This window comes from Aquila chrysaetos, chromosome 16 (genome assembly GCF_900496995.4).
Source record: "Aquila chrysaetos chrysaetos chromosome 16, bAquChr1.4, whole genome shotgun sequence".
Taxonomy (NCBI): domain Eukaryota; kingdom Metazoa; phylum Chordata; class Aves; order Accipitriformes; family Accipitridae; genus Aquila; species Aquila chrysaetos.
In genome coordinates, this window is record NC_044019.1 from 13,129,282 (window position 1) to 13,155,281 (window position 26,000).

A 26,000-nucleotide genomic window follows, 5' to 3' on the forward strand; every position below is an offset into this window, starting at 1 on the left:
TGCTCCAAAGCTATAATATTTGAATGAGTTACTGAGCTGAGCTGCTGTAGCTGCCTCTGCCTGTGGCTGGTCTTCAGCAGCTCTGAGATAAACCACATTTATTCATTGAAATGCCAGGGGAGGAGACTTAAGCAAGCACATATCTTGTGCTCACGAGGAGTCTGGAAATGGGCTGTGGCAGTTGCTGATGCATTGCCCTGTTACACCAAAGTGGCAGTGCCTGCGTTCCCAGGTGGGCAGCTGGTGCTTCGGCACTGGTCCTTGCACGCCTCCTCCAGGCAAGACTTCCAGTTTTGGGGGGGGGGCTTGTTTTGGGGTTTTTTTTTGCAAGGCAAAGTTTTGTATCGCTGGTTGTCAACAATGAAGAGGGGTCATCCAGTGCTCAGGCCCAGTGAGCTGCACTCCTCTGAATATCTAGTCCTCTTTTGGGAACTGAGCACATCTGAGAATCTGATCAGTGCTTCCCATGGGGGATAAATGAGGGTGAGATGGCTGTGCAACTCCATCCATCTGGGGTGCATCACGCTTGTAATGACCTGCATGGTCCCGCTTCTGATAACATTGTACCATTTCTGACCAGGTTTGCAGATCAATTTGGCACCCGAGCAGCATTAATTCTCTCCTGTGCATCTGGAAGTGCCTTCTTCCTGCTCACGTCCATCTCCACCAGCATCCCCCTCCTCTTCCTCTCCAGGCTGCCAGCAGTGTTCATGCATGGGCTACCAGGTAAGGCCGGTCAGAGCTGAGGGGCTTTCCAAATTGTTTTTATTGCCTAATTCCTCTCTTCTTGCTCACATTGCTGGAAGTCAACAGGATTGACAACATGAAGGAAGGCAGGAGGAACATTTGATGGTCATCAGGGATGAAATGGTGAGAACATGAAGCAGCAGGTGTATTGGTTATGGAAAGCAGGGCTAGTAGCCCATAGTCCCAGGTCCGTCCTCCTGTATAATCTTGAGCAAATTGCTTGGCCATGGGTGACAATCAATTGCTGGCAGCAGTGCTATCCCAAACTTCACAGCTGCCTTCTTGCAACCAGGATATTTTCTAGGAGAGTTTTTCCCTTTCTCCTGGTAAAATGAGCATATTGGTCAAAATGAAATGTGATTACAAAAATACCTTCCGTTACCCACCAAGCTGTTCTGCTTTAGTTGACCTTTCCTAGATGCTCCTAGTGAAAACCATAAACAACCTTTAGCTACTAGAAGTCCATGTAACTCATGCGACAGGACTCAAGTTGATAGGGTGTTAAGCCTCTTCTTGCCACTTGTGAAGTGGTTGGTTTGAGTGTTTTTGTTTCCTACTACTGACGGGCTGAACCAATTCTGCTCAGTGGTGTGCATGAGCATTTGCCCTGGGGTTGCAAGGACCATTTAGTGGCAGGTGCTGTTGCTGTGGCCTAAAAATGTGTATACCTGCTGCCCAGACCCTGTGGCAAGCTTCTTTCATGGGATTTTTTTTCCCTGCAGGTGCTCAGAAGCTTATTACAGACCTGACTACTCCTTCCCAACGCGCTGATGCTTTGGGGAAGCTGGGTCTTTGCTTTGGAATAGGCATCATCATCGGCTCTGCCCTGGGAGGTGTCCTCTCCACCAAATTTGGGTGAGTGTCCCACTTGTTCAGTGTTGGCCTTGTTGCAACAATTGAGGGAGCTGCTGAGGGGTATTTTGCTTCCACCCCCTGCCCAGCTTTTAATGCTCTCTTACTGCTGGTGGCAGTAGAGGATCATACCAGAACTCAAAATTTTGCTTTCCATACTGCTTCAAAGAACTACTTCCACTGTTTTTAAGGAGACCTTGTTGAAAATCTCACCTTCCGTCTACTTAAATTGATTTAAAAACAAGTTGAAGTGAGAAATGGAGTCTGTCTGTCTCCCAGTTGTCTTTTAGGAGCTGAGTGTGCTGAAAAACAGCGCGCACTGCATAGCCTGCTTTTAAGAAACAGTGTTGTACAGCTGAGAAATGGAAATTGGGAGCAGTGCGAAACTCATGAGGAAATTGGTGTGCTTGGGGGATGCTCAATATAGAGCAAGACCTTGGGAAAGGGGAAAGCAAGCTTGGGACAGTGGGAAAAAAGAGTGAGGAGGTCTAGCCTTGTTACAGCAAGATGAAGCACATGCCTGCCACTTCCCTGTTTGCTTTCCACAGCTTGGCACATCGTAGCAGGCTGCCACCTTCTCTTATGTGCTGCAACAGGAAAGAAATGCCCAATTGTACTGAACTTACCAGTTGCTGATCATTATTAGTAAAGGAAGCTCAAAAGCTGCAGTGTGTCCGAGAACTTTGCAGGCAGGGAAGTGCACATGGCTGTAATCTTCCTGGAAGATTCCCCTGCATTTCTCTGGTGGGGGAAAAAAAAAACCCCATCCCTTGTGAATTTTTGGGTGTTTAATTTGCTCTGCTTCTTTTATTATGGACACTTGCTTCTGCAGATTCAGGTTAGCATGGAAATAACTTTTTTTTTCAACCTTTGTGAGCATTAGAGCCACTCTACAGCGTAGGATAGAGGTTAAAGATCATTAGGGAAAGCTCTGGTTTTCAGGAATTGGGCTTGTCCTGAAAGGGATCAGTGTTGCTGGCAAGAGTCAGTGTCTGCTCGGTGTCACCACCAGTGCTGCCTGCAGCTGCCTCTCACCACCACAGCCACCCGCGGCCGCCTTACCAGCATCTGTCCCACCTCCCCTCACGTGTACCACAACGCTACCTCATTAAAAATCAATTTTCATGAACTTCAGGCAGCTAAGTCAAATGTCATTGATTTTTTTTGTTTGTTTGTTTTTGACGATCCCTGTCCTAGCGCCATAAGCACTGTGGACTATATATGGTGATACGTCACCTGGGCATTTTGCGTGGGGCACACTCGGTTGTGGTGTGAGGCGTCATGCACTGCTCTCTGAACCCTGTTGTGTGTCCACATGCGTTCAGGTGCTGCAGTGATGCTACTTTGTGTCTCAAATCTTTGCCAAGGTTAATTGAGTAGAAGACTCTAACCTTGCAGCCTTCGGGAGTAGCCCCTGAAAACTGCTGCAGTACCTTGGCAGCGTTGGGCCCAATTAATTGCTGCAGACAGCCTCAGGAGTTTTCTTCCTCTTGCTTGAAACCTGAAAAGCTTCTGGCCCTTACACTTTGTGCCTGCAACATAACACTGAGGAAAGTAAATGTTGCCCGTAATTATGGGAAAGTAAGGGACCTGCACCCGAAAAGCTCCATCGCTTTTGACTTTCCCACGGCAGGGGTTGTTTCCCTTGCCGCCGGCGGAGGGCAGCTTCGGCTCGCGGTTCGTGCCTGGCTGCCGGAGCATCCCATCGCAGTGGTTTCCAGGCTGTACTTCTGTCCTGTAGCAGGACTGGGGAAAGCAGCCTGTCTGCCAGCGTTGTCCTAAAAGCGGCTTCGTTACCTGCTGTTCAATAGACCAATCTCACACACTCAGGAGAGAGATTCCTTTTTTTGTGCAGGGTGCTCCGTGGACTTTCCACAAATCAAGCACGCCAGACTCATCAGGCGTGTCCCTTTTATACAGTAACAATTGCATCTAATTTATTAAACTACTCCTACCTAATACATATTGAAACTATCTAATGCATATGCATAGGATTACATAACCATGATACATCAGATGCCTTCTCCCGATGCACGGGGGTCTCGGGTGGTCTTCGGTGGTCGTTTGAGGAGGTACCCCCTCCTCACTTTGACCGCTAAGTCGCTCTGTATTGGGTCAGTGATTCATTTTCCTGCCAAGAGGGTTGCACCATCAATCAGGAAGAATAGAAAGGATCAGGACTGGTGCTCCAGGTGAGGCACCATTAAACAGGAAGAATAGAAAAGCTCAGAATGATCTTGGCTAACTAACTTAATTTAAAACAGGACTTTCTAATCTACCACAGGGTTTTGTGTATCTGACATCACTAGCAGCATTTGGTTTTCTCCCTGAAGATCTGTGCATCCCCCTGGAAGGATGGCAGGAATTCCCGTCAACAAGGGACAAACTCCAGCATGCTGGCAGGACCCTTTTGACCACCCTGGCATGCAGAGGGTTGATTTGATTTTATAAACAGCAGCTCCAGGCTGAGAAGGCCACTCTGGGTGTTTGGTAGCAAGCTTCGCTGCAGCCAGATCCCACCGTGCTTAGCTCTTCTGCCAGATTTCTCTGGAAAGATGAGAGGAGCAATCTACTGATTTTTAGTGTTTTGGCTAATATTGGTGGTGAGTGGGAATTCAGCCCTGCAAACAGATGAAGACAGCTATGTGCAACGAACCAGCCCCCAGAGCATCCCCAGCACCTCTGGCTGTGTCTGCGGCACTGACCTGGAGGGAAAGGAGTGGGTGTTCCATTATGGACATACCTGAGGCTCCTTGGCCTTGTTGCCACATCCCACAGACTGGCTGTTAATCATCCCTCCCTGTTTCCCACATTAGTACAGGAAGGCTCCAGCTGTACTTGGAGCTGCGTAATCACTTCCATTTTTTTTCATAGAAGAATGACCCAATCTCCTTCCTTTGAAAATAAGCATTTCTGCCATGTCATGGAAGAGCAAAGCTGGAGATTTCTGTCCACTCTGCATTCTTCACTCTCCCTCACCACAAAGCTGGCCAGCGTTCCCCGTCTGTTGTTGACAGCATTATTCATATGTTAACAGTGGTTTATATACAAGAGAGGGGGTAGAAATCAGTCTCAGTTCCTCAGCTGATGTCATTTTGGTGTTATTCCACTGTATTGTATTTACCATTGATGTACTTGACCTAAAGAGTTGGTCTGTTGTTGTTTTCATTGTTGGAATAATATTTGTCAACCCTTATTATTTAAGGGAGCCCCAGGGAAGTTGAATGGCTTGTTCTGATTTGCATAGGATTTTTTGGATGTCCGATCCTGACCTCAGCTCCTAAGCTGTAGCCACCACCAGCTCCAGCCCTTCCTCTTCCTCTCTCTAAAGTACTATGCTTTTCCCTCATGTTTTCCAAAACTTTGAATGAAGCTGTAGCAAAGGAATTGTGACTTTTACTCAGACCTGGACATGTTTCATCTGTGGAATGTGGCTTTGCCTTTTGCAATTAAAGGAGCTGCTCGCCAGCTGGCTTCACCTTACTGAATTTAATTTCTGGAGACCTTGCTCTTAATATATAGTCCTGTCCACTCACCTCTGTACAAACAGTGCATATAGCTGTGAACAACATGCTCTCTATGGGCAGGGTGATGGTCAGGCAAACTTACACCACCTCAGGATGAGGTATAAGCCAATTTATTAACATAAGCGGCTGTAATCTTAACCATTTGGAAAGTGTTTTCATGTTTGTGTGCTTTTTTTTTTTTTTTTTAATTGGTGTTTTCTGGTCATTGATCAGTTGGATCAGGATTGTTGATATAAAATACCTAGCTTGAAAATAACTCCTGTAGTTCAGCTGAGGTCTCCAGGTTCTTGGAGAGTCTACAAACTTCATGACAGCTCATTCACAAAAGGTGACTAAGAAAATGAGCTCTGTTTGCTCTCTGCACATGTTCACCCCTCCCTGTACACTTACTGCAAAGCTGTTGGGGGACCACAGGCTGCAGGTGAGTGTGTATCCCTGGAGAGAAGTGATTTGGTATTTGTAGTAGACTTTTGTGGCAGGACTGTGGGTGAAGGGTGAAAGAAGAAGGCTGGATTAGTCTTCAAAAGTGGAAAGATGAGCCTAGGTAGCTAATTACAAAGATTTCATCCTTTCTTCTGGGACTATGATTAATTGCATTTGGCTTCTTTCTTCTTTCTTTCTAACAAGGACATACAGAAGCTTTGCTGCATGACCCAAGATTTGTTTGCTTTCTATGGACAAGGAGAGGTTTCTTCACTTTAGTGACTCAGCTGTAGGCTTAAATGTCTTGGAGCAATTATTCTTTTGAACTTGGGATTTTCCTGGCCAAACCCCTTTCGTTTCTTATTTAATATTATTACAGCAGGATTTGGGGATAGGGGTTTTTTTTGTTGTTGTTTTTTGTGTCCCCCCCCCCCCCCGCTGTGCTATTATCCTTCTTCCTCAAGGGGAAAAGAAGGAGCTTTTTTGCCTGGAGTAGGGAATTGCATTTCTTTTCAATAACCCATTTGAACAATGTCCTCTGGCAGGGAATTTCTCATTGCTTCGCAACAGAGTGGAGAAACTGTGGGTGTTGAAAGGGCTGAAAGTTGGGAGCTGGGAAGGCGGGTAGGAACATGGCAAAGGGTGAGAGGGTTGTGCTCCATTTCGGGACAAAGCAGGGCATTCTGCTGCTGGGAGCTGCTCCTGCTGCCTTCCAGCAGAAACCTTGGTATTTCTCTGCCTGGGATGATGTTGGTCGGCTGAGCAGCATGTATCGGTGACGCTTGTACAGGCGTTGCTTTGTCCTTTGTATCGAGGGACTTTGGGGAGAAGGAGGTGGTGTCTGCCTGCCAGCAAGTTATCCGTGAGCTGCAACGTGGTCTGTTACTGTCGGTCGAGCTCTGTGATGCCTTGGGAGAGACGGGGAGGGAATAGCGAATGGGCTGTTTGTCAAGGAGCTGATGGTTTGGGGAAGGCGCAGAGGACCTCAGTTGTGGCCTTCTGTGAAAAATAAAACAAAACAGCATCCAGAAATTCTTTTTCTCATTTACTCTGCGTGACAAAAACCTTAGTTTTGGAAGCCACAGTCCCACAGATTGTCTGTACTGTCTATCTTAACCGGGTCTGGATAGAGGGTCATGCACATGCTCCCTCCACAACTTGTTGGTTCAGAGATCAGGTCTAGGGCACTTTTCTCCTCTCCTCTCTTCCCAGCACCAGAGCTTTCTAGTTCTGATGACTTGTTTAACCTATTCTTGAACCTGAGAAATGCCTCAGTGCAATTTGGGTGGCGTTTGCCTAATCTTAGACACCTACAGCGAAGACAGTTACACCTAAATTTGCTGTTCAGACTCTGGAGAGGCACAGGCACTTCTACAGCACCATTTACCTCCTCATGAAGCAGTCCTGAAATGGCTCAGGAGGCAGTCTTAGCAAGATGTCAACCTGAGTCCCAAAACACTAGCTCTGGCCATCAACACATTGCGCCTGTGGTCACAGTCCTGGAGTTTGATGCTGGATTGTGAATGTACCAGAAGTCATCATGACGCAGGTCCTGAGCCGTTTCCCCTGTCTGTGCTGTCTTCATGCAACAGACAGGTCTGCACTAAGCTCATCCCTGGCCCGCCCTTCCTGCAAACCTCTACCCCACCTACCACTTCTAGGCCACTGGTTTTAGATTTGGGCCCACTGGCTTTCTCCTCTTTACCCATTGGAAGATCACAGTGACACTGCAAAGGTGCCCTCGTTCCCCCTTTGCATTCCCGCAGTAAACCTGGCTCTTCCATGCTCTCCCTACAACCCCTGGTCTGAACTTCAGTGGAGGGAGGCGTGATGGTGGGGCCGAGAGCTCCTCTTTGTCCTTCACCCGTAGGTGGGGCCCTTTCCCAAGGGAGGAAGAGTGGGGTTCAGGGCAGGAGCCAGCAGCTCACGGGAGGGAGAGCCCATGCCTTGTGGCTGCCCTCAGCGATATGGGGTACTGCTGAAGAGGGCTGGGCTTGGGTTGAGCTTATGGGATGCTGGTTGGCAGCCCCTTCCTTAGCCTCGTCAGGAGCTCCCCATTCTCCTTCAACACCCTCATTCCCACGTAGCTCTCTGCACGGATTTGGTGGGAGGGCTGTGACTGTGGCTGTGCTGGCTCACGGGACATGTCCACCTGCCCCTTCTCCCCACAGCACCCTCCTTCCTCCTGGGCATCTCTGCCCTTTTGCGTTAGCTGCTTCATCTTCCCAGGGAAACCATGATGAAAAGGCATTTAAAAAAAAAAGGGGGGGGGAGAAAGTATCCAGAACTTCCTCGTGTGGCTGGTTTGTGCTGCTTAGACAGAGAGCTGAGGTTTGGGGGCTGATGAGAATTGACTTGCGTCAGAGCCACGGGAAGAGGGACTCCTGGCATGGTTTGCCTGGTGTCCCTCCGTGGGTTGACAGCAGTTACCCCAGCAGACAGACAGTTAGGAAATAAAGGCGGGGGGGGGAATATCTGTGAGGGGGCTAAGGAAATTTCCCCACTGCCTTCTCCAGCTTTCATCATGCCTGTGTGCCGGGGGAGGCAGCCCTGCCTTGCCGCCCCATGCCTGGAGTCAGAAAGTGAGGGGGCGGCGGGAGAGCGAAACCCTGTTTTGCGCGCGTGGTGGCTAGATCGCAATCAAAAGTGTGTGTGTTTGTGAAGTTACCTCTGCTAAACAATTATGTATGTTTGAACACCGCTCCCCTCAGCTGATGCTTTGAAAGCGCTGGGTTTCTGTGCGGTGCCCTGTCTGGTTGGTTGTTAGCTGTGTTTCTACAAGGTGTCATTGAGGGGGTGGCTGATTTTTCTTGTCAAGCCAGGCTTAACAGCCCCAGATAATAAGTGTAAAAAATGAAAAAAAAAAGGAAAGAAAAAACCTCAAACCCCCAAAACTGGAATTTTATGGAAAGGCACAAGGTATTTTGGGTCTGGCCTCGTTAGCAGAGGCAGGGTCGGAGGGCTGAACATGACCCTCTCCGTGCAGGTTGCACAATAAGGCAGTGTCTGCTCATGACTCACTGGAGCTTCATCTGCTCTTCCCACTCCTGGAATATTTCATGACTGGGCAGCAAATCCAGCAGTATCACTGGGGATTGAAATCCAGGGAAATACTGTTTTCTTTGTTAACAGAAAATAGAAAGCACAGAATAGGCTGTGGTTAAGTCCCTGAACTGGGATTTGGGACTTGGCTCTGCCGCGATTTGCCTGTGATGCGAGTAAATCGTCCCATCCCTCTGCACTGGTGTTCCTTGTGCATAATATGGTGCATTGAGATGGTTTTTCCTTCCCTCTCCAAATACATTTACAATATTGCTATTTAGATTATACAGCCTTTGGGACGCAGACTTCCTCTATCACGAGGTGTGCTCATGCAAATATCTACTACCTTGGAGGAACACATCCAGTTTTTCCTGGATGTATCCTCCTCTTCATCCCCTGCTGTCCTGGGCAGGCAGAGTCTTTGTAAGCCCAGCTACCATTCAATTTTTTGGGCTTGTTTCTTTTTTAAAAATTGTTTATCAAAAGGAAGTGACAGCCTTTTGTTGTTTCAGAAAAGCAGCAGAAAAACCGAGCTCAGCCAGCCATAATGCTTGGTGGTGGGGGGAGTGCCAGAGGTTGGGGGTTGAAGTGCAGGGCTGCAGAGCCGAGCCCAGCAAGAGCTGGCAGAGGGACCTGGGGGGCAACGTGGGGTGCCACAAGCTTCCTCCGTTTGTGCCTGCATGTGTTCCTATGGAGAGCTCTCTCCTTTACATCTCCTAATCCTTTAGATTCAAAGGGTCATGCTTACAATTAATTCTGATCTGCTTCAGTGAATGAACCCAGGCTTGTGGTGAGGTTGGGGCAGGAAGGATGTGGTGCTTGTGTGGGAAGGACTATCAGACAAGGGAGGGAGGGAAGGTCGGGATGAACGGAAACGTGTGGATTTGGCATGTGAAGGGTGGACTGGGAGGAGTTAGGACTTGGGGAGCTGAGGAGTGAAGCTCTGCAGGAGAAAGGCTTAGTGCTTTTAGATGTATTGGGTAATCTGGGGCAGTAAGATTGGGGCATCAAGGGTATTGGGCTGGAAAGAAGTAGTATTTCCAAAATGGACCTTCATTTGCCACGGGGGAAGAAAGGGGACGGCACATCCACTGCTGCTGCTCTCCCCTGTTCTCCTCCTGCCTGAAATATGGCTGCCGTAAAGGATGGGTGGAAAAGCAGTCCTTTTGGAGGAGTTTGCGGTTGGGTATTAAACCCTTCCTGGTGCTTCTCTCGGCCATTGCTGCTGGATCGATGGGACGAGCAGGAGGCTGCCGGGTGGATTCAAGAGCCCATTGTCACAGGGTGCTGGTTCACGGCGGTCCTGGGTGAAGGCCCCGCTGCTCGGATGGGGTGCTCAGAGGGAAATAAAAAGGGTATGACCTTTGCACGAACTACACCAGCTTCCATGGCCCCACCCAGGGTTTTCGTTTCCTTGCAGTCTCTTTATGAAACCCTGCTCACAGCCACTCCACCAGCCATCCGGGGCCAAAGGTATGTGAAGCATTCAGGCAGCGAATGCAGCCAGAGGGCAAAGGAGTTTCTGACTGGCCATCTCCAGGCTAACCCCAGCACTTGCTGGGGCTTGTCTCTTTAACCTGACAAATCGTGGGTTATCACAGCCAAGGGAGAAGGTATTTCCAGCATCAGAAACATTCTCTGTAGCATTCAGATTGCAAGCTCCTGACCGCGCGGGCTGAGCCCTGTGCTGTGCCAAGTGGTGCAGCAAACGCCCTTAAGCGCCGCTGGCAAGCAGAGGTGCTGATCCGAGAGGAGGGCCATGCTAACGGTGTGATCTGAGAGGCAGAGGCCGGTCACCGTGGTGAGGGTCTATCGGTGCACAGGGCATAGCACTGTGTGTTGAGCCAGCAGTGGCTCTGTGCCATAGCACATGCAGAAGCACTCCCAGTTAGCCCAGCCGGCATTTGCAGGAGGCAGGGCATCGTGCCCTGTAGGGCTGTATCCCATTTGGGGGGATATGGAGCAGCAGCTCTGGAGGAGTATCGTGTCTCATTGTAATTACCTATTGCTTGGGAGGTGGCTTGGATGGCCTTGGAGAGACACAGACCCTATATGTTCATCAGAATTATTTGCTTTGCTTTACAAACGCATAAGGGGCTCCGCTCTGCTCTCCAGTTGCTCTCTAAAGCAGAAGTGCAGTGATCAGGCTTTGCAGAAATCACTGTGATTTTCTTTCAGTCTCCCACTTGGGGATGTCTAACATGGATTTTCAGAGGATAGGAATTTAGCACTTTTGGAAATCTGGTCCGTTTAAGGTAGTTCAGCATCTGAAAATTTTGAATATTTTTTAGCATCTGAGGTTTTCTTGTTTACTTGTTATTATAGCAATTGTTGCTTTGATTTTAATTTATTTTTCTTGGTGGAGAGGGGATTATACATCTAATCCCTTGTGCTCTGTCTCAGTCTCTCTGCCTTCTCAGTCTCACTAAATGTTCCTTTATTCCGTGATATTCTAGGCTGAAACTTTTGGACTAATTACTTCTTTACAAAACTTCACTGTGAATCCTTTTGAAATCTGCACCATCTTTATTTTTATGGGATTTGGTTCATTTGTCTTTTACCCCAGGGTATGTGATCTGAGACATATTGAAGTCATTGGAAGTGTTTCCTTTGAGTTTGGTTTTAAATCAAGCTCTGGGTAAAGAAATTTGTAGAGGAAGGAAGGAAACATCCAGAAACCTAAAAGATTCCTGCAGGATATTTCTTTAAAAAACCCAAATAATTAGAAATCCCCCTGGAAAAGCCATCTGGGGAGCATCTGAGCAATGCTTACTGGAGGCCAGAGTCTTAAATGCTGTTCTCAGACTTCAAAAAAAAGGGGGGATGAAAGACAGTAATGGTTATTAAAGCTGAGGATGCTCATATGTCAGATGTTTAAGCGTACTTCCTACAGAAGCTTAGAAAGGCTCTTTCCTGATATAAAGCTGTATAACAGATTATCCGTATTGTGTGTGATGGGTTTCTTTCCCTCCCCTTTCCAACTGCCCAGACACAGTTGGATATGAGACAGACGATGGATCAATTCTTCTGGATGATGTTTTCCAGTGTTCTCCTGGATGTTTCCCAGTCTTCCAGGAATTACTTTTCATGGCAAAAGGAGACGTACTTCTAGATGGACCTATTGATGTTTAGAAAAGAAATTTTGAAACCATTTGTTGAAGAACTCCTTTAGGGTAACCGGAGGAGCCTGTGGTTGGTGACATCAGGCTCACGCCTCACACTTCACCCACACGTGTTCTCATTGCATGCGATTACACGGTCTGGGATGTGTAATTGCCTGATTGTAATCTGTCCACCCTACGAAAGGTTGCATCATTTTGATTTTGCCTGGGTGCTGTTTGGCAAGCACTTTTCAGATGGATTCTCTTGGCCCTTGAAGGATTCATAAAGTTTTTCCCGTGCTTTTGTATAAAGCCTGATTATTATTTTTTGAATTGTTTTCTTTCTTGGGGATGGAGGTTCAGCTGTGGCAGGGAAGAATTTGCAATAGCTAGAAAAGTACATCCGTGGCGCAAAGCTGCTCTGAATAGCAGTGGAGCTAAATTGTTTGAAAGGTTTCCAAAACAGAAACACTGCCTTGACTATTACAGCGTCCAGTGTGAGCAAATCCCGTTTGCCTTTCTCCAGCTGTGCCAATTCATCCCATTCTGTACCGACGAGAGGCCGGGTGCCCACCGGAACGGGAAAGCAGTCAAGAGCCATGTGCCTGAGTCACCTACCTCGACCTAACAGGACTCAAGGTCAGATGATGCAAAAATGACTTGCCAAATACCTACCAAGAATAATCCAGCTAGGAGATAAGGCCTCGCCTATCTGCAGGTCTGCCCTGAGAGGGGGACGCAGCAGCGAGCTCGGCGCCGGGCAGCGGCGGCACACTGTGAGGGGGAAAGCGCAGGAATGCAAATGGCATGCTGTAACGGGGCAATGAAGCCACCTGATGGCACGCCCGGGCACTCTTTTATTGTGGACAAGGATCTATTTCTGAACTTTGGAAATGAGCCATCCAAAAGTAAATGTTTAGTCAGCCTTGCAAGCTGTCTGAAATGCATGACATGCCTGTGACAGGGCGGTTTTATGGGGATGGCGCTGACCTACCTTTGCCAAATGTGATTCTGCTATAAAGAACATGTACATTCAAAAGAGACAGTAAGGTGTGGGTGAAGTTTAGTTTTCTGTCCTAGAGAACTGAGCTGTAAGGGAGAAAAGGGAGTCTGCCGCTTCTGCAAAGGCTCATAAAGGGCACGGGGGGGCTTTCGCCATCATGGAGCTTGTGCCCTTCAAAACAAGCCCTGACTCTGCGGCTTTGGCACAAAACTGAGGGTCGCTGTCAATATTTGGCTTGCAGGCATGAGTGGAGCCACTTGGCTTTGTGTTGGGGCAGGCTTCTTGCTTTGGCCAGGAGCTGCAGCTCTAGCCCGTGAGGGCAGGCAGAACAGAAAGCGGTGCAGTGAAAAGCAGGGCTTGGTCACAGTGCCGGGGATGCCATAGCCACTGGAGCAAATGGGGACGTGCCGTCAGACGCCGAACGGGCATCTCCACCTTGAGTCAGCGATCCAGGGGCACGCTGCTAAAGCAGCAACAGCGAGCTGCGGAGTGGGGCAGAGTGGGACCACGGCAGGGCACTGGGTGCTGTGGGGAGAGAGGGCACCGGCAACCCAGCACAACAGCTTGGCCAGAGCTCAGTTGAGAGTAGGCAGCCAGATCTCCAGGCTTTGGCTGTTGGAGACCTGCAGCTCAGACTGTGTGACGGTTGGGTCTGGAGCCGGGTTTTAGTTCGTTTGGGAGAAAAGCGAGTTACAAAATGTGGATCTGGGTTCAGGTTACAATTCTGCTCCCCAGGGCTATTCCAGGTGTTCAAATAGAAACTTTTGGCCCAGGCCCATCTCTAATTAGGCATATTCTTTAAAAGTATTTTCCTTCCTCAGCTCCTGTGCTCTTGGCTTGTCTCCACTAGCCCTCTTTGCTGTGCTAGAGCACAGTTTGCTGGGTCTATTAATTGAACTGTTTACACACCTGGTTTCCTGCAAGAATAGACACCTAGCTCCTTCTTTTGAAAAGTCTAGCCCAGAGGCTGTAAACAGGAATTGTGCTATGTCTGGAAAAGCTGAACTGCTGCTTATCTGCACTCCCTCGGGCTGTGGGAGCAGCAGCAGCTGCAGACATGGGTCAGTTGAGCATGGAAACCAGCTTGCACACTCTTCCCACCAGTCCTGTCCTCCCACCCAGGTCAGGTTCTCCAGCAGGTGAGGAGCCACCTTCTTCGCAGGGTTATTCCCTTTTACTGTGACAGGAGGATGACGGGAGGGGCGTCACCTGGCATTCGGGTCAGCTCAGATGTATATTTTGCCTAGTATGAAACCTGGGGGTGTCATCCCGGAGTTATGTCCTGTGCAGGACTGCTGATGGGACCTTTCCTCTCTTTTCATGGCTTTGCCTTCCAAGGTTAGTTTCTGTCCACGCTCCCCAAAAGCAGTGGTGGGTTCATCACCCCTTACATTCTTCTAGTTATGGCTGAGGGGCATCTTTCATAAGCCATTGTGTGGCTCAAAGGATGATTGTGGAAAGAAAAGGTTGGTAAGGCTTGTGTGGTGCAGATCGGATGAAATGGTCCCTCATGGTCTCTTTGGGCTTAAAATGTATAAGCATAAACAAGTGCCATTGCACAACTTTAATTTCAAGGTATAAGAGGAGGAGAAACACAGCACAAAATCATTTGGCTGATGCGGTTGAGGATTTCTGCTTCTGAGTCAGGCAGTATTGGAAAACCCCATAGAGCTGCTTCGGAGGCTGAAACAGACCTTCAGACTCTGCTGAGGAGTCCCTCTTCACACCAGTGTGCATTCCGTACTGCCTTAAAATACGCTGATTTTGTGGACATGCTGTCAGCTTCTGAATCCCACTTTGCAGCCACTGTTTTACTGGGTGACACTGAGTTTTATTTATTTTGCTGTTTCATTTCTTTGCTGAACATTACTTGAATTTCATCTGGAAGATACCAGCTAACCTCTGTGTAAGGCCGTGAGTTGGGAGGGCTGGTGTACTGTGCTGTTGGTGGTCCACAGGCTATGGAGTGCGATGCTGATGTGCTGGGCCTTGGCATCTTTAACTTTCTGTACTTCTTGAGGTTTCGGAAGCACTGTTGGTGAAGGCCCCTGGAGGAGTCCCCGCAAGGCAGGCCCTTGGGAAGGGACATGCAGATGCCTGGGCTGGGAATAGGGAACAGGAAATCAGATGCACCTTAGGGCAAAATTTGCTATCCAAATTCCAGTCCAGCCAGGAATGGAAAGTGCTGCTGTTCCCAAAGCACTGGGATGGACTGGGATTACTCCAACAAGCCCCCAAAGGGGACACCAAGTCATCCGGTGGGGAATGAAAGAAGGCGTGATATTAGCTTTTGGGTGCTCGTGCTGTGGGAGAACTCCAGCAACACTGTCCGGGACCGGCACAGCTCCTAATCACCCAGCAAGCAGTGACTTTGTCGTTGAACTTTATGTTGGCATGGATTCCTGCTTGGCTGCTGAGTGTTGGTTATATGCCATAAGTGTTACGAGCTGTAAGGGCTGGGAAATCTCAGCTCTGGAAGGAGGCCCGGAAGGACAAAGGTGGCAGGTACTTTCATCCAGGCTTGCATCAAAACCCTTTGCGGAGGAAGAGGAGAGGGCTTACGCTATCACCCCTCTTACCTTTTCCTCCTGCGTAATCGTGCTACTCTGCCAAAAAAAGAAATTGGGGCTTTTGCTAGAAACCAATGGCTAGCTGGATCCAGCGTGAAGCAGCATGACCGTTCATGCTGCGCTCTGTGCTCCTGCTAATGGTATCAAATCAAGCAGGAAATTATTTTTGGAGCGGCGAAGCATGTTGAAACCCAGCAGAAGGCAGCTGTTTGCGTAACCGGAGTTGTGGGAGAGCTGCCTCCCTTGTTGCCAAGCGCTTGACTTCCTTTACTAGTGAGAAACGGTTTCCCCGCTCCCGGCAGCGTGAGCAAATCCCCTTAGGCTTGGGAGGCTGGGCTTGGTCCAGCATCCGTCATTCCTGTAGCGCCTGCTTCACCCCTCTGAAAGTCCCCGGACACTTTTCTGCAGGGGGTTGGAACTACCTGATTCTGACTCCTTAGACCACTGCTCAGCCCTCTCCTTAAAAATAAATGACCTGCAAAATAAAGGTTTTTGTCCAGAGTTTCAAATGCATTTCGGTTAACTCTCAGCAGAGGTCCACATCTGGCAAACGGCCCGTGCTGGAAGTGAAACATTAGTTCTGCCTCAGTCTGAGCATCAGTGCCATGTTTTTACACCCTGGCTGGGTTTCCAGCACCAGTTCGGTGCCCCAGTGGTACCCACAGTACTTGGGCTGCCTTCGCAAGGATGCATCCTGGCATGTAGCTCCTCTGCCTGCACCTCAGCAGGTCTTTTTCAGTTTGGCTCTTTCAGCAGCTTCCAAGTGTCTAACAGTGGCTTGATTTTTTTTTTTTTTTTTTTTTTTTTTTTTTTGGTGGGGGGGCGTCTTGGTATGCTGCTGCTTTTTGCCTCTGGCAATACCATTTGTACCTTTTCTTTCTGCTCCGTCTCTGCAAACTGGTGCTCAGGCACTGGCCTTGCCTCTTGGAGGTGGCTCAAGCTGTATGTACCCTGATGGACCTCTTATGCAAACAGGTTTGTTTGCTTGGCTCTTATACCCTCATACCAGACCAGAAATAAATCCCTTCAGTCCTACAGTGAAACGTTGTGTCCTGTAAAATAGCATCATTAACGTGGGTTGTAGGATTGCGTTAGCCAGAAAGAATGAGATAAAGCCATGGCTGCAGAGACGGCAATTGACCCGGTGCAGATGGGGCTTAAATTCCTGCCCCCAAAATGTGATGTTTCTGCACAGAAGGGAAGGACCAAGCCAGTGCGGAGAGGTTTCGAAAGCTGCCATGGGGGTATAAAGCCTTTTTTGTTTGCGGACTTATTACGTCATTCCTCGGTCATGGAAATGTCACCCCAGAAGAAAGACTTTTTCACATTACTGCCTTGTTCTGGAAGAGTCTCTCCCTGGTTATTCATGGCCACTGACTCCTTCAGCCATGTGCCACTTTCCTAAGGGCTGTAGGGTGGAAAGAAATTCCCTGACGCAGTGAAAGGCAGGAAAAAATCCAGTGCACCCAAACTGAGTCAGTCTGAAGTATTTATGGCTTTCCAGTTGGGTAATTAAGCTCTCATGCAGCCCAGTTATGGTTAGAAAAGGTGTCCGCCTGCACCGGGTTGAAGTTTGTTACCGTTACATGAGTGTACATTGGCAATGAAACCCCAGAGCTGGGGTGATGAGCAGGGCTATTTCCATACTCTATAAAAGTCTTGGTGAAGTAGATTAAAAATTAATTTTAAAAAAAGCTGTTGTTTCACTTCATAGTAACCTTTCAACATAAGCGCTTGATGGTTTCTGCGCGGTTTGGTAATGGATGATGGAGACTTTTATTTCTACCTGTCCCATCCACGCCTAGGATTGCAGCTGTCAAAATTTCGCTGTCCAGGGCTCTTTAGTGTCTCATGGTTTTAGTTGCAAATCCAGTTATTGTCCCCTTGCCATTTAATTGCTCCCTGTGGCATCGCTATGCCCTGCATCTTCGGTTTTGCTTCATTTGGCTTGGGAGGGAGACGGGATGGGGTGGGTGAGCCCTCAGAGACCTCCCAGGTCCATCCTGCCTGTGCTCCCTGCCCTGCCTTTCAGCTATGTTTCTTTTCTTTGTCGTGCTAAGCTGACCCTTTGTTGGCCTATGTCTTTTGTGCCCAAATGAGGGGGTTAAAGAAAAGCAGTGGAAACCCCCTGTTTGGTGGCTGCTGTAACTGGTCCCTCACGCTTTGCCTGCTCCAAAGCCATCCTATGGTCTACAGTGCTTCAGCCCAAATTTCTTGGGACTTAAACTGAAGCGTTTATTAAGTTGTACCCCAAAAGGGAATCACATTTCCTGACAATAAAATACTATCCATCCCATAAAATGAAGTTAGTATGACCCTTAGAGGTTAATATTCCTGCAATGCAAAGGAAGGAAGCAGCTGCAGAATTTGAGGAACAGTATACTAAATTAATCTTTTTGAAACTACTCAGGTAAGTCCTGTTTCCTCAGATGAATGCCATAGTTATGTCTGAAGTGGTGCTTCTATTTCTCTGCTGATATTTTACCAAAGGGTAGCTGTAGGGAAGGGTTTAATTTCTTTTGTCGCCTTATCTCTGGGAACCACTTCAGTTCCGTTTCAGTGACGTTCTTGCGAAGCATAAGACTAAAAAGGGTATTATTGTCTCTTTGAACTGCCTTTTGCTCTGAGGAATGAGGATATAATTGTAACATAGGAAGGACAAACTGAACATGTTCAGGCTTGTCCTGCCTGATCTTTCCAGTTTCTTTTTCTTTTTTTTTTTTTTCCCTTGCAGCTAGCACTCATGATTGGGATTTTCCAACCGATAAAGTCTTGGCTAGCCTAGGGGCTAATATGCTTATAGCTAAACGAGCTCTCTGGACGGCTGGATGTGCGGTTTCTTTTGATGCCAGCCAAGACCAGGGTTCACCACTTTATTTGTGTTCGCCACCAGAGCATCAATCTCTCACTGTACTTGTCTGCAGGATGAGTGCAGAGAGTGTCTTGGGCAGATGGCTTTCATATTCCCTCTGGGATAATTTTTTCCACATGTTTAGTGATCTTTCGGTACTTTCTTTTTCAGTCATGTTTGGATTTTATGAGAAATAGGTCTGTGGAAGAAATTAAAGGCAAATATTAACTGTACTTAACCCAAAAAGAACATCCCTAAAGCCTTCAAATTGCATGGTGCTTTGCTTTTAGGATATCTTATTATTAGTGTAGTTGAAATACAGGGTTTGTTGGCTATATCTGTAAATACAGTAAGTTGTGCTTAGTTTGTGTCATTTAGTAAAAAATTTGCCTTTGAGGCCAGTTTAACTACTAGCCTTGATCTGAAGCAAGGATTAAAGGTAAAGATGTTGGTACTAAACTCATACCACCTTTTTTTTCCTCAACTGCTGCTGAGAACTTACTAAAGAGCAATGAATTTCAAGTCCTTCCCTGCTGCTAATCCATATCTCTGCTCTATGGCTGGGCTCTTTGTACCGGGTGCTGCCATTTTGATGGGGATTGGCAGCCATCATATTTACACTGCTGATGTTGGGCCTGATCCTGTAAACCATTTTCAGCTCTTACTGACTTTGCATCTTTTCCATGATGCCCCCGGCTGATCTTTTCCAACCCCATTTCCATGATGCCCTCAGTGCAGCCGGGACTACAGCGTTTCTCGCTAATTCCTCAGGATCTGCATGACTTGTTTTACTTTGACCCTGTGGTTTTTACTCAGTCCTTCCTCAGACAAGTTTCCACTGACTCAAATTCATGCTTTAATTGAGTCAGGGCTCCGGGATGCATCCCTGGGGCAAAGCCTGTTTCTAGGGCAGTTGGTTCCTGTGGAATTGGGCCAGCCGACACCGGCGCGCGATGGCAAGGCTCCTCGGGAGGAATTCTTGGAACAGTAATAGGGATGTCACACGCTTCCAAAATCTGCATACATGAGCTTCTCCCATCGATGGTGCTGCAATACGCAGCGCTGGTGTTGCGTTGTCGGGGTGCTGCAAGACTCAGCGAGTTGTGGGTTCCCGTTGCATTGGTGGTGTGGCTGGGGCAGCAGAAAAGGCTTTTGGGTGATCCAGGGAAAAGAAAGAGGAGAGAAAAAGTGTGGTCCACTGGTCTGAGCACTAAACTTGCATGTGAGAGACTTGATTTTTAAGGCTTGTTTTCCACCATGATCTACCTTTATGGGACCTTACCGGCACACTTAGGTGTTCTGTGCTTCATTTCCCTGTAAGTACACACAGGGTGTTTGCACCACCGTCACCCACAGGGATGTTATGAAGATAAATTGTGAAATTTAAAGCGTGAGTTTTTCAGCTGCTACTGCATTAGGTCTGTCTCTGTATGTAACAAAGGAAAACTTTATATAAGGACTTTTACGAGGACTGATGTGGACCCAGGTCTGGAGATCCTTGTACTTTGGACACCCCAGTATTTCCCTGGTGCTATATAGATGTACATCCAACAGGCTTGGCAGCATTTGGAAGTCCGTGTTTTCATGTTTTTGCCCTGCTGAAAATAAAATTGAAGTGAAACAAAACCGCACAATTCTTTTTCATTGTGCACTGAAAAGAGAAAAAACAAACAACCCACTAGTCACCTCAAAAGGTAAATAATTTCCTCATCAACCAGTTCGTCTGTTTATGTGGACCTCTTTGGTGCACTGAAAGCAGCCAGCTCTGCAAGGGTCCAGGATATCACAAGTGCCCGTCTAAAATCATCGTCGCTGCTGGCCACTAAAAAACATGGCCCATTGCTGCCTTGAGTTACCTGGTTGTAGCATCTAAAATACAGGTGTTTCCTAAGATGTCCTGCCAATGAAGTGTGTGACCTCTGGCTCTTGCAACACCAGATGACTTGACATGTAAATCTTCTAGGTACAGCAACCCTGCAGTGTGCAGCGGGCCAGCACTTCACTCACTGGAGCTACAGAAATGTATAATCGGAGGTTTCCAAACTCCTCTGCAGACAGCTGGTGGCTCACGCACTGCTCACCCCTCCTTGTTTCCAGCTGCTAATTTGCAATTAAACACAACTTAAAATGCAGTAAACACTGCTCAGTTTTCTGTGCGAGTCCGTCAGGTAGCTTACAGTTGCCGTCATTTGATGGTGAATGGAGCAGGCTTCTGCCGTAAGCGTGTGGCTGGGTGGAGAGGCTGCCCATGAGGCTGCCTAAGATGTGGTTCCCACCGAGCGCTCCTGTAAATACCAGTTCAGCATAACGCAGCTGATACTAACTGGCATCCCTGTAGGTGGTCTCAGTAGTGGGGCCAAGAAGCCCTTTTTCTCCCTAAGGGCAGAGCACCTCCAACTGAGAGCAAAGGTGTGTTAGGCAGAGCTCAAGATGCAACTGCCGCACCAGGTCTGCAGGTAAAGGATGTTCTCGTTCAGGGCTTTGGCAATGCCAGAATCCACTGAAATATGCAAGATGCGTAGAAGACCCTGCAATTACATTTGATTGGTATGAAGTACATTAAATCTGTTTTCAATTCATTGCTCCAAAAAGTGCAAGCAAATTCAGTTAATATTGAATGTACTTTTTAACCGAAATAAATTATTTTCTCCTATGCCAAACAAAGTAGTTGAATATACATCATTCAGTGCAAAGTTCCTTGGCTGTTCCTTGGCTAGTGTTTGTCCTGCAACCTGTGCAGGGGAGAAAACTACTACAATTTGCAAATATGAAACACAGAACAACCTCCTTTCTGAATATATTTAACGTGCAGAAACCACCATCATTATGGGATGAGGGAAACAAAATACTTAATTGGGGGAGTTCAGTAAATATAGTAACAGTGAGACCACTCCTGGTTTGAGCGTACAAAGCCTGCCCAAGCAGGCAAACTGTGCACCTTTAATTAATGCTTTCACCCATTATTGAAATGGAGTGACTCACTATTCTCATGCAGATGCCTTCTTCTGGGGTCAAACTCTTCATCGAATCAGCTGCACCACAGCCCTCAGGCTCTGTCTTTGCTGGAGAAAGGGTTGTTTTCAAGGGGCCTGTTGTGCAACCAAAGAGGTTGGAGTGGGATGCTGGAAAGTCTTCCACCTGACGTGTCAAACGTTTTATTTGCGACTTTTGGGTATTAGTGTTCCACAACATTGCTTCCCGTACAAAATTAGTCCTAATGTGTCCTATTTCATTAAAAGGTCTTACTAGACAAAAGGCGCTGGAGCCTTCGGTGTAGCACGGCAAGATTTTTCACACCTTGAGGTAGGAGGTGTCAGCTGCCACTACTTGTTCCAAGGCATGATCGGTCTGTGCCGTACCTCTGGTAGGATGCTGCACATACAGTTACTTACCTCAAGGTAAAGTAGTAACTTGTTTTGCCAGGGATTACATAGCTTGAAAATGTCACTCACGTGAATGCGGTCCTGGTAAGAGATGAAATTTAAGTGTCAGACTTGGCTAGTCAATGATTTGGCTGTTTACCTTGTTAGCCTTTGGGTGTGGGGTGTGGAGGGAGCCCTTCCTTTTGCGTGACACAAGGATTGCTCTCTTGGATCATTGCAGTAGCCTTGCCAGTGTCCTGCTTGTAAAAGGGACTGGCAGAGGAAGAAGCTCAAGTCCCTTGGTGGGCTGATGCTGGGACACCTCCGAGCGTTGGCAAAATAGGTAGTTGCCCGCGGCATCGGACTGTCTGCCCACAGTCCTGTTGTCTACTCGCCTGTGCCAGTGGCAAGAAGGCATGCTCGTTGAGGGAAGCCAGAGCATCTGGCGTCCGTGTCTGGTTTTGGAAGGTGGGAGAGGTCCTCTTGGAAGTAGCAGTCACTGCTTGTCTCCTTAGTGCCAGCAAAGGCAGTGGTCCTGGCTCGCCAGAGCTCTCTTCAAGCTTTCTTTCCCAGCCAAATCCTACACCTTCCCCTCGCAAGAACTACCCGGACCCCACCCCTCATCCTTGGGCAGCAAAATTCAGCTCTGCCTACGCGTTGCTTTGAGCCAGCTCTGAGTAAGCGAGTGCATCACGATCGGTGAGAGGTAACAACTCCAGCCAATGCCAAACTTGCATATCCGCCAAAGCCACCACCATGAGCTGAGACCTGACGTGCTGGGAGTGCAGCCCGGGTTACTATAGCAAATCCTCAACAGTTTCCTGCCCAGCTGAGTCTTTCGGAGTCTGAAGCATTGTAACCTCATAAAAGCTAGAAAAAGCTTGAACTCATTCAAAGATTATTTCACACCACCTACAGTACTCTATGAAGTCAGACATGCTGTAACATATGATTAACGATGCGTTTGGTGGTGAGTCACTGGGTAGTCTAGCAAGCACTGTTCACCTTCTAACCAGTCTGTGCGTGGGAGTCCTTACCCAGCGACACACCCAAACTGAGCATTTTAATAATTTACTGCATTCTGAGCTTGGAAGGGCAGGTTTTGTTGCTTAATTAAAAAAAAAAAAAAAATTACTTAAAAGCTTTGCTACCCGTTAGGGAACAAACCTACACCATGAAGAAGAAGGGCGGGGGGGGACCCCCAAAAAATTATTATTACTTTGTATGGTTGGAGTATCCAAGAAAAAGACTGAGAAAAATCTGCATTTAAGAGATGGAGGATTGCATCTTTGTGTTGTATTAAACAGTCACTTGATAAGATACATGAACGTTTCTTGGACTGAAATGTAGCATTACCCTTTCCCAACTGAGTGTCCCAAGCACAAAGTGAGAGTTGTGGTTAGTCTTATTTATTATCTATTATTATTTATTATTATTTATTATTTTTCCTGCAATCCTGAAAATTTCCCTCCTCTGTTCGCTTGCTGTTTCTTTCATGGTAATCCCTAATGTTTGATTAGCTGAGCACCGAGCCAATGGTTTTGTGTAATAGTCTATGATAGTCCAAAGGTCTTACTCCTGAGTAATAACAAGCAGTTCAGAAACCATAGTTTCATATATGAATTTAAGACTTGTTTCCCTGCATGCATCACTTCAAATTTAATCTGCACTGGCTTTCAGCTGCCATGTCATTGCTCAATCTCTCAGCCCTGGAAGGACCACATGCAGTTCCCCACTGACTGCTCTTTTCCCCAGTACTCTTCTAGTCGCGTATCCTCAGCAAACCTTCTTACCTCACTGCTGCTCCAGATCGTTCACAGATAGATTGAACAGCACATGTCCTGGCCTCACCGGTGGGATGCCTCTGTTGTGAGGACTGACCGCTAACACCTACTTTCTGATGCCTATCTTGACCTGCCCCAGCTCATCCAGTATTAGCGCTGCTGGGATCAAAGCCAGATGTTGCAAGCCCCCGTTCAGGGAGTGCAGCTCATACCTGGTCCTTGTCTAGACTCCTCCATTTCTAGACATACAGGGTGATGCCGTGGAGCGTGAAGCAAGCAGCGCTTTAGCCGGCCAGCAGGCTAAAATCTTTTGGGGAGTGCAGCTTATTCCCCCATTTGTTATAAACGCATGTAAATGTGCAGGTGTTTGGTGCACTGAGATGCCAGTGGGACTGTCTACGCCATGCGATAGGGAAAAGCAATAATCACACGTACAAGTGCAAGCTTTGAATTAACAAAATGCAGTATTTTGAAATAGGGTGTTTTACCAGAAAAGAGCACACAAGAATAAATGATACTTGAAATTAGTGGCAGATTATGGGCAAAGCATGCAAATCCACCCACGTCTTAATGAAGCGTAACTGATATGCCTCTTCCGGCAATTAGCCGAGTTCCTCCGAAGAGCGCTGCATTGGATCAGGCAGCAGGATGGGCTGGCGCAGGCAGGCTGTTCCAGCTGCCTGGGAATTAGCATCCTGCCACAACCACCCCCTTCACACCCGGGCAGCGGGATCTGCCACGCTTGAGCTGGGGCTGCGGCAGGGGCCGGTTAGTTCGAGCTGCTTTTCGTTGCTGGGATTTTCTCTGCGGCAGGCGCGCGCAGGGGACAGATAGTTCTGTTGCTGCAGAGCCCCTGACGGACAGCCAGCCCCATCTGTTTGCACAGAGCACTGCTTACATAGGGAGCTCTGCCAATGGAGATTTTCCCTGTGGAAGAAGCCCAAGTGTTTTTATTCAATGCCCTGCATTGACCTAAAGTGCTGCTTCTGCAAGGTTGAGTGTCAAGTCGCACCAGCAACCTTCCTTGTGCTGGGTTGGTGACACACACAGGACCAAATGTCCCTTAAGGGAAGTTAAGTCACAGGTAGGTCCCGTGACTTTTGGGATGGCTGTGAACCCCTGACCCCATCCCACGCCAGCACATGGCAGCTCTGATGTGCCTCTGCTCTTGCACTCCTGGCTCTTTGCCCTGCTAATGCACCAGTACCAATCTTCAGCATCCCTTCCTCGCCCAGTTCTGACGGAAACGGGTGATGTGTGATGCCCATACCCCCCTTCATCTTTTTTTCCTTTCCCACCACCCGGATTTTCCAGATGTGGCTGCCACTAGAAATAGGCAGTTGAATGAGCACTTGTCTGCGGGTGACTCATTCTCGCCCTGTGAGGGGCTCTTTGGAGGGTGCAGACGCGAAGTCTCACCACCTCCCTGGACAGCCTGCGATGATGTCAAGTTCACCGGAGTGAAAAAGAGCCTCCTGCTTTCCCCAAAGCAGCAGCAGCCAACTTCTGCAGCTCCTCATCTAAAACATATGTGGCAAAAAGGATACGGTGGCCATGGTTTCCAGTTGCATCAGGGCAGTGAACTCCCTCCTTTCCCTGCTGATGCATGCGCGGGGGTGGCTATCCGCTCAGGTTTTACGTTCTGTCTCTAGAGAAATCCCAGGCTCCCAGTGAAATAATAGGAAAATTGCAACCAAAGGAGTCCCACTGAGGGGCCACAGTGAAATACGGGTGATTTATCCCAGGCTATTTGTCCTGCCTCTTGTGAAGTACCTTCTACCTGCCCACAAGGAAGCAAGTGAGAAAGGGCATCTTTCTCTGGCACATGTCCCTTGGAGGCTGTGTTTGTTCCCACTTGGGATTTAACATTCCTTCCGCTGGCATTAACCTGCGCTCCTCGCTTCACGTACCATTTTCACATGGGCATTTGCTTGGACAGGAGACCCGGCGGGAAAGACTCGTGCCACGCTTATTCATGCCTTTGTGTGATGTTTTTTCATGAGGACAGGGAGTAGGAACTGCAGAAAGGAAGGTTTGGGGGTTTTTTTGTTTTCCTCTCAAAAGCACGCTTAATGTGATGGATGGTACTGGCTGCCCTTCACCGGCAGGGCTGCCTTGAAGCCTGCTGAGTGCAGGGCTGTCTAGGTTCATTTGTGTTGTAGTGCCATTTCTTGCCCTGGGCTGTGGAAGCCAGACTATCTCTGTACATTTTCCTGAACGTCCGAGGAAACGTGTGAAATTTTTTGAGGCTAAATAAATCTATTTTTTGTTGAGGGGTTTTGTGGTTTTGTTTCTTTTAAGAAGCTTTGGTGAAATTTTGTGCTTGCTTTTTTTGTCTTTAGGAGGAATCTTAACAACATAGACCAGACCACGATGGGTCAAAGATGAAATACATTCAGCAAGCATTGTCAAGGTAGTAAAACAAAGTTCCTTGAACAAAACCATCAGTGATTTACAATGAGTTATGCACTAAGTTTATGCATCACTAAGTTATCAGGAACACAGTGGCCACTGCTCACTTTCTTATGGACCCAAAGCTGTTTACTGGAGAGCATGGTTTGGTGTCATGGTTTCACCTGAACTTTTTTTTTTTCACCTCAGTTTTTTGCTTTGCTTTTCTTTTTAACTCACCAGCTGTTTTCCACCCATAGCTGCCCCTCTAAGGGTGTAAGTGGATGAGTGGATAGTGTGGCCAGACCACAATCAAAGAAATATTTTGAGAGTCCTTTCAGAGCTCT

General features: G+C 47.8%; 1 protein-coding gene across 3 annotated transcripts in view; it reads left to right on the forward strand.

Moving 5' to 3' along the window:
- Nucleotides 1-26,000, forward strand: part of SLC22A18 (solute carrier family 22 member 18) — a 62,894-nt gene that overhangs the window by 5,346 nt on the left and 31,548 nt on the right. For 2 of the 3 annotated variants that reach the window (XM_030039822.2, XM_041129347.1), the window contains exons 4-5: nt 581-726; nt 1,470-1,602. In XM_030039822.2, the coding sequence (XP_029895682.1) occupies nt 581-726; nt 1,470-1,602 (279 nt within the window). Of the gene's footprint in view, nt 1-580; nt 727-1,469; nt 1,603-12,218; nt 12,332-26,000 lie in introns of all 3 variants that reach the window. The other variant, XM_030039824.2, reaches the window with a different exon arrangement.